This window comes from Manduca sexta, chromosome 2 (genome assembly GCF_014839805.1).
Source record: "Manduca sexta isolate Smith_Timp_Sample1 chromosome 2, JHU_Msex_v1.0, whole genome shotgun sequence".
NCBI classification, from domain to species: Eukaryota; Metazoa; Arthropoda; class Insecta; order Lepidoptera; family Sphingidae; genus Manduca; species Manduca sexta.
Window position 1 is genome coordinate 4,452,857 of NC_051116.1, and position 8,620 is coordinate 4,461,476.

General features: G+C 36.3%; 1 protein-coding gene across 2 annotated transcripts; it reads left to right on the top strand.

The window, feature by feature from the left end:
* The first annotated feature begins 377 nt into the window (after positions 1-377).
* Positions 378-6,770, top strand: LOC115455043. Of its 2 annotated transcripts, none has more exons than XM_037437126.1 (6): positions 378-681; positions 1,197-1,259; positions 1,684-1,821; positions 5,124-5,204; positions 5,604-5,743; positions 6,672-6,770. In XM_037437126.1, the coding sequence occupies exons 1-5, from the start codon at positions 620-622 to the stop codon at positions 5,695-5,697; spliced, it is 438 nt and encodes a 145-aa protein (XP_037293023.1). In that variant the 5' UTR covers positions 378-619; the 3' UTR covers positions 5,698-5,743; positions 6,672-6,770. The 2 variants fall into 2 exon arrangements, with proteins under 2 accessions (XP_037293023.1, XP_037293024.1); XM_037437127.1 differs by having other exon boundaries at positions 1,684-1,800.
* The last annotated feature ends 1,850 nt before the right edge of the window (positions 6,771-8,620 follow it).

The following is an 8,620-nucleotide window of genomic DNA, read 5'->3' on the forward strand; positions in this document are numbered from 1 at the left end:
GAACAACAACCCTAACATTAAATTCGGTTGAAACAAAACCCAACAGTCCTCTCAACTATTATGGACAAATAATACTTTGAATCCTTTGACCTTACACCCTTAGTATTAATTTATGTTTAAACTTAAATATTAAAAAAAAAATATTTATTTGAAAAGATTACGGGATTTATTTAACTTTGAAGAAAAACAAAACACACATCACATGCATTTATCCCCGAAGGGGTATGCAGTGGCGCAACCAGGACACCCACTTAACTGTTAAAGTACTAAAATTAGGTTTTTTACTTAATTTAATCCTCATGAATGTTTCTGACATCAGACAAGGAAAACATTTATCAAATATCTCCTGCAAGATCAGGCAACAGAAGAAATAAAAACTTCTTACTATCGCTAAATTAAAATAAAAACCAGTCAAACTGACAGTTGGCATCAAACCATCCACAATTAAAAAACATGCCGCAATAATTTTATCTAAATGAAACGAAAACGCTAAAACCGATGTAATCTAAATAAAAACAACTGCATTCTATGGTGACTCCAATGAAGTGTCAACGTATGTTGGAATATCGAAGTTGTGGTACCCTTAAACATTATAAAGTGAGCCGTCCATCTGGTAGAAATGGGCATAGTCAACAGTAGCATGTCCAAGAAAAAAATTGATGAAGCCACTAGCAATACTGGGTATGGTTTTAATCGAATATGTATTTTGTACAATAAATATAAGGTTATTTTTACTTTGTATCTCAACATTAAAATATCAGTTTGATTATAATTGATTTCATATTTAAAGTAATGGACGGTCATAGTTGTGGTTCTCAATGTGAGAAAGATGTTGAAGTTCTTTTATATAGCACTTAATATATTATAACATTAAGTTTGTTTATTTGCTTACGACTAAAAAAGCTATAATATCATCATAATTTTTGGCCATGAGAAGACATAAAAATCTTGAATATAATATGTTGTAAATTATAATATTCTATTCTAATCATGTTTACAATAATGAGGATATTCTCACCCTTTATTACAAGATTAAGAGACGAAACTCATATAACCAAAAATGGGTACACTGATAACTTCTGCCTACCTCTTTTGGTATAACGGCGTGATGTGTGTTTGTTCCTTTTTTTATTATAAGTATTTTTCTACAATATTTTAAAGAAAATGTCCTAACTTGATGTTATCTTATGTTTTAGTTTGTCCAGCCTGCGATATGTGATCACAGAGAAGCCGAAATGGAAAGTTTTCAAAAAACGGGAGTAAGTTTGTTAAAATTAAATTTAAGATTTCGCATTTGGCATAAATATTATATACTAAAATATAATTAGTTGTGAATTGGTTTTAGTTGTATTTGATCTCATTAAAGGTCTTCAAAAAGGTATAGTAATATTAGTCCAGTATTCACTGCCCACTGCTTGGCACGGGCCTCCTCTACTACTGAGAGGGATTAGGCCTTAGTCCAACACGCTGGCCTGTGTAGATTGGTAGACTTCACACACCCTCTAAATTCCTATAGAGAACTTCTCAGGTATGCAGGTTTCTTCATGTTTTCCTGCATCGTTAAAGCAAGCCATAATTCACAAAGCATACACATAACTTTAGAAATATCAGAGCTGTATTCGTTGCACATCCATCTAAGCTATAGTCACTTAGGACAATAAACTTATTTCGCTAATGTTCCAGGGCTGTACCCTTATACCAATCATCGGTACGTCCAATCAAAGGTTGTCCTTGTGGTAACACCGGACCTTGCAAGCAGAAGATCACGCCACGCGGAGTCACCATACACTATCCTCAGAAGTGCGATTTAAAATACCATCTGTGTGTAGAGTTAGGGTTGTCGCGCATTTAACACCACGACATCAGATTAGCTAGCTTTCAATGCCGAGCGCTCTTTGGAGATTAATAAATAACCATAAAGTTGTTGGTTCTACAAAATTGAATTTAATTACTTGGTTCTACTTTTTATTGGCGAAATCACCGGTGAACGGAAGCCGTAATATTTCACAAAAAGCTGATTAGATAAATCAATTTTATGTTGTATGTGGGATATAATGCCGAAACAAAAACACCGTCTTCATATAAATCAGTCTTTAATTAAATCAAAATCAACTTAAACTACGTCTTAAAAAATCACGTCTTACTCCCCTGACTCTGACTACGCACACGCTATCTTTTCTATCTCCTTTCACCCTCTTTCCCGTACATCCCTCTCACTCCCTCAAATCACGTTCCGTTTCCCACATGTATATTTATGTGACAATCGCGAACGATAGGAACAATGAGTAAATAACATTGAGTGGACAAAAAACAGTAACATTTGCTGAAGTAATTCCAAATTTAAATAAAACTATTGATCGATTAAAGCATTTGCTCATCTGGTGTCTTGGTGACATGTGTGCGACAATCCCTATTCATTTTATTTAGTAATTTAGTTTTATGTTTTTTTTCTATTGGTACGACAAAGTTCCCCACTGCACTTGATGGTAAGTAGAAGGGGTCCCATAGAATATGGACTGATGAGAGTTGATTGCTCCTCGGTAGTCGACATAATTATGCCGGCCTGTTGGAATCGGATATACACAGACTGATCCCAGAACGCGACACACTTACGAGGGCCACTATGATAATTAGCACCTTGTGTGTGGTGGTCGCTATTCGGACGGATATAAAGTATATCCTACCAGCGATCTGGATAAGTAATTGCGGCTAGAGATCATAAAGCGTATGCCAAATCATTTATATACTTACCGCCATTTTAAAAAACGATCCCGATCGCTTTTTTCGATCTATCTCAAAAATGGACCAATGAGAACAGAGCATTTTGACAAGCTTACAAATGAGTTAGTTAAATTGGTTAATTCCCGGAATTGGATTGAATATTGACATTGAAGTCGTTTTTAAACTGCTGTTAAATGTTTTTTAGTGGTGTATATAATACTTTTAGAAGATATTATGTAGGACGAAATGTAAGTATATAAGAATACCTTTTCAAGAAGTTGTTTTTGATATTCTTTAGGATAGAGTCGTAGATATGGTCGCACTACTCTCGCCTCGTTTATAAATATTTCTATTTATATTACTACTTATAATTATATTTACATAAATGCCAATAAGCAAGGCCCCTCCAAAGGACAAATAAACTACTCAAACAAAATAGGGCTCATTACGATTTTTTGCTGTATAATTTTATATTTACGGTTAAATGGGTTTTATGGAAAAAAAATATGGAAAGATAACTATCTTTAAAATAAAGAATTAAGACGTTGTTTTAACGTAAAAAAAATGTTTATTTAAACATACAACTAAAATAGATTTTAAAATAATTGCAGCAAAATAATAAAAAAAGTGAACTGTTTCTATCTTTTTCTGTGTTCATTTGTCGCCAGATGTTATGACTAGTAGCGAGTGGGATCCCTTTTGTACCATACACACTCTCTGTGCCGATCTGGTACACCTTGAATCGGATGGGTCACCGTTTGTCTCGGTATTCCTTCCTAACAGATTTTTCGTGCATTTATGAACTACTGCTGATTGTACACCATTATTAAATATAGTTAAACTAGACCAAAACTTCTTCCCAACAAAAATATCAAAACCACCTCATAAAAGCGGAAACTACTTCCCCGGCAGGTGCGCGTATACGCAAATCCCCCAAATCTCGCGGGATTTAGAATCCGCCCGTGGTACATTCAACCACTCGGAAAGCTTAATTAGCAGAGGATTACCGACACTTCGGTGTTGCCAGAAACGTTAGATAATAAAATTACAGCGCTTATTACAGTTTTAGTTGGATCCAAACGGCTAACGTGTGCAATGATTGGATCAAATGTGTTTAATGCTTGGACCACACGATTGCTCAGGATTACCAAACCATAATGCACAAAAGGGTTTGGCTTGGCTTGTGCCGGCTAGCAGGATTTGGTACTTTGAAGGGTTTTTTGTGTATCGGATCTCGAAGTCAATACCGGGGGTAACCTGCTAATGGGATACTGGAATCCCGCGGCTTGGCGACTGCAGGGACTTGGGGGTAGCTGGGAAGGAAGTTTAGGGGAAGGATAAGGAAAATTCTTAGGATGGCAAAAGGGGAGAAGGCCATCAGTTTTTGGACACAAATCAATGGAACAAGACGCTTTATAACGAATGCTTGTCATGCATCTAGATATTTGAGTGTGGTTAGTAGAAGGTCGAAGTGTACGTATGGCAAGTGCTAATAATAATAATAATATCAGCCCTGTATTATATACTTGCCCACTGCTGAGCACGGGCCTCCTCTACTACTGAGAGGGATTAGGCCTTAGTCCACCACGCTGGCCTAGTGCGGATTGGTAGACTTCACACACCCTCGAAATTCCTATGGAGAACTTCTCAGGTATGCAGATTTCCTCACGATGTTTTCCTTCACCGTTAAAGCAAGCGATAATTCACAAAGAATACACACATATTTTTTTTTTTGAAAAATCAGAGGCGTATGCCCTTGGGATTTGAACCTGCGGACATTCGTCTCGGCAGTCCGTTCCACAAACAACTAGGCTATCGCCGCTCATGTGCAAGTGCTAGGGTGTGGTATATTGTTTGTTGCTTCGTTGTGCGAAAATTTGAGATTTTAAACCTCGTCCAACTAATTGTGAGGTAGTTGCTTCTCTGGTTATACTCTCGGTAATTTAGATATGTATTTACTCGCACATATATACATAAAATCACACTCTCCATTTCCTAGGGAAGGTGGAGATGTAATACATTTCGCCAGCTATGTTTCTTATAGAGTAGGCGTCCTTGCAGTCTACACTACGGCAAACCTTCGAACGGCATACTAGAATCTCTCGGCTTAGCAACTACAGGGGCCCGTAAGAGATTAGGTAGAAAATAGGGAAAGGATATAAACTTACTCAGATAAACGGGAGGGGAAAAGGGAGGGGAGAATTTCGCGGGCTCTTATAGGCCTTAATATGTTTTCCAACCAAGAGGCATACAATTAATTGTATACGTCAGGCCATGACAAACATCCCCCCGTGCATGGGCGTGTATTTGGTGTAAACATTGAGCGCACAGGAATTGTCTCTTGGGTCACACTTTATAGACGGGGGATTATTTGATAGTAACACGACCTAATGATTTTACAGAAAAAAGAAATTCAACACGTTCAGCACAAAATCAAGACGGTTTCTTTCGCCGAAAACGGAAAAGACATATTATAACACGAAGTAAGTAACATTTTTAAGTAACGTAGGTGAACAAAAAGGTATATTTAGACATTTTGTTTATCCAAAAAGATTTGGACTTATTAAGAATTTAAAGAGAAAACCTCGTCGGCGTCTGAGCGAGAATTTCGCGTTCATGCCGTTTTTATTTTAAGGTGAGTTAAAGTATTAAAATTTATTTCGTGAAGGAATTTTTAAAAATAGTTTATCCATGAGATATTTATTATTTACAATCTGTCTGCAGTCTATGAGTCGAAAAAAAAATAATTAAACGTTGGTTGTGGAGGCCTTAACCGATGCGAGGCTCGAAGCGAAAGCAAAAAAAAAAGACGAAGACCCTGGGTGGAGCAAAGAAAGCTTCCCCTGTTCGTTATAATTATTCAACCATATTATTCATTTCAGCGCAAGGACCTTGCCAAAAGTGAAAATTGTGCGTCCAAGGAAATTTCCGACATGGAGAATGGATAAAATATACTATAAACCATATTACAGGTGATGAAAAACTGGAAATACATCAGAATACATGGCCTGAACAACGGGAGGTACTTCGTTCGATTACCAGCGATTTGAGTCTTTTCTAAAACGATTTGCATGGTATTGGATCTTCTAAAGAAGGTTGAGACCGGTTACAAATCACCAAATCTATTAAATACTTGAAGGTTTTGAACCAACCCCGCGTCTAGAATTAAAGCACATGCAAGAAATAATAATGTCGTATTGACATTTTCGGTATAAATGAATGATGGAAATGGTTTACGTGGAATATCATATTAATTTAACTCTTTTTCTGTACCCTAGTCTACTTACCACCAGATACAGTGGGGTCGTTTTCCCGTGACAGAATAAAAAATGTGCATACATTTTTCTAATCTCCCAGTAAGCCAATATGTACCCTATAGTCTATTGTCGTCCATAAACAATAGAAACAACAGAACTTTAAATTACAAAGACCTGCGTGCCACTCCACAGCTCTCGTCATTCTGAGACATAAGATAATGTCATAATGTCCAGTAATTACACTAGCATATCCTTCAAACTCGAACACAAAAGTGCACACCCACTGTTTCTTGGCAGTAGAAATGGCATGACGGTGAGACCTACCCAAAAGACCTTGCGCATACGAAAGACATACCACCGGTATTCGCTTTTAGTATGGCAAATAAGAATCCAGGATCCAAATACTTCACTTTCTCTATTCCTATTCCTTTTTTTGAAGCCTGGCAAAATCCAAGATAACTGTATTGTGGCTCTATTGATACAGGATATCACTTAACAAGAGGCTTACTTGTGAAGCCCATAAAAAATATTCTATTTTTAAACATAATATTTGCTAAAAAAATACTTTCCAGTAAAAGGAATATTAAATACATAACCTTGATACAAATTTAATAATCTTAATTCAGTAAAGCTGGCGCGTCAAAGCTAATGAAAGTGGTCTGAAATTTAATATTCTTTGTTTTTTTTTTTCAGTCCCGTGATGATTAGGCCAAGGCCGTACTGAATGCCTCCTTCGGATTAGGTGAAGTCTATATTGAGATAATGTTAATAAATTTTATTATCGATCGTGTTTCTTTTATGTTTTTGAATGATCAAGAATACTAATCTATTTTTATTCGTATCGTAACTGTTGCTTCTAGTAAACGATTGCAATTGCTTTTTCAATCGATCGTGAAAATGCACCAATCGGAAGAGTTATTTTTGACAGCTTAAAAATAGCTTGTTTTGATTGGTTGATTTTCAGGATCGGATTAAAGATTACGATTGAGGGCGGTATTGAAATCGGTTATTATGAATGCGAATTTGTTGTTTATTATAATATTTATTTGTCCATCAGTTAATTTTTTTATTGTAACAGCTGGTAGGAATTTTCGAGACAATATCATGATGGATATTTTAACATATTATAATGCAGAACAAGTAGTAAGGTACGGGTCCTTCGATGTGGATATTCGAATCATACTACGATTTATTAAACACTACTAAAAATAGGAGTATTTGAAAAAATATTCCACAGTTTTATTTGAACAATTTCCAATCGATGTATAACGTATTGAAACGAAAAGCATGAAAATATTTGAATCTAGCTTAGACTCAATGATAGATTCAATTTAAAATATATTCAATATATAAACTTTTTTTTCTATTCATCAACAAAATTACAGAACGGAACAGAACTAGCTTTTCATCTGCCCTCTGAGGCCATGAGCTATTTTTATATTTCGTATCAAGCACGTAACCCCTCATTGCGTTTATGACAAATCAAATTGGCATACAAAATACCATTCCACGCTTATTTTATGAAGTAACACGGTCGTGTGCAAGTCTATTGTTACGCGCCGCTATCCTAGTCGATGCATCGGGTGTTTCTGGAAGTTCTCGGCTGCGCGGGCAGGCTGGCAGAAGAGAAGATATGTCACGCGGCGACTATTGTATTATTATTCTCTCTGGTTGGACGTTGTCAAAAGAATGTCTAAAATTGTATTCTGTAATTAATTTGCTAATATAATGTTTACTGTAAAAAGAGCGTTTAACACTATACTGTATTAAGAATATGGCTCAAGATAGTGAATCAATGACCTTACAGTATCAACACCATACGAAGTCTGAATTACGAAGTATTGCGCGGAATCGTCTTGCCTTCAGTTTTTTTTTTTATACTTTATAATCAAGGCAAAATTTCCATTGAACCTGATGGTAGTAGAGTTGGGTCCAGTTAGAATGCCAATTAACAAGACATGATTATCCTTTTTTCAGCCTGTTGCAACACCAGATATGTACAGACTGATCCCAGAACACGACGCATCTACGTGGATCAATATACAAGTTTTACATCTTGTGTACGATCACTATCTGGACTGATAAATACTACACCTTCAGCAAAGTAATATTGTTTAATAGGCCGCCGTCATACAAGGTGGATAGACGACCAGTCCATTTCATCTTCTAGTAGTGCCTGTCCAACTAGTGAAGATTGATATCAGCTCAGCATATTCTTTTCCTTTGCTTCTTCTTTTGTCCTTTGCAAGGCGAAACATTTCTATAGCGCTTGCAATCCCCGTCCACTCGCGGTTGCTCCGTAACCACGATTTTACCAACAGTTTTTTTTATCTAACCCCTAGAATGTCCCAAAAAACGACTCGCAAGTCGATCTTTAATTTTGGTGTTTGTGATTGGTCGAAAGACCATTGCGTCAGTCATGTTTTAGTCTCTCAACCAATCACAATAAAACATGGAGTCGTGTATTTTGCTACATTCACATACTGATAAAGGTTGCTGGACCTTGCCTGATGCCAGTCGCTTCTAAGAGAGCGATCTCGATATGTTAAGGGATCGCCTATGATCAACATACCTTCTTGCAGTGAATGATATAAATAATTATATAAAAGCGTATTTATGAAATAAAAAGATTTTTTTTAAAT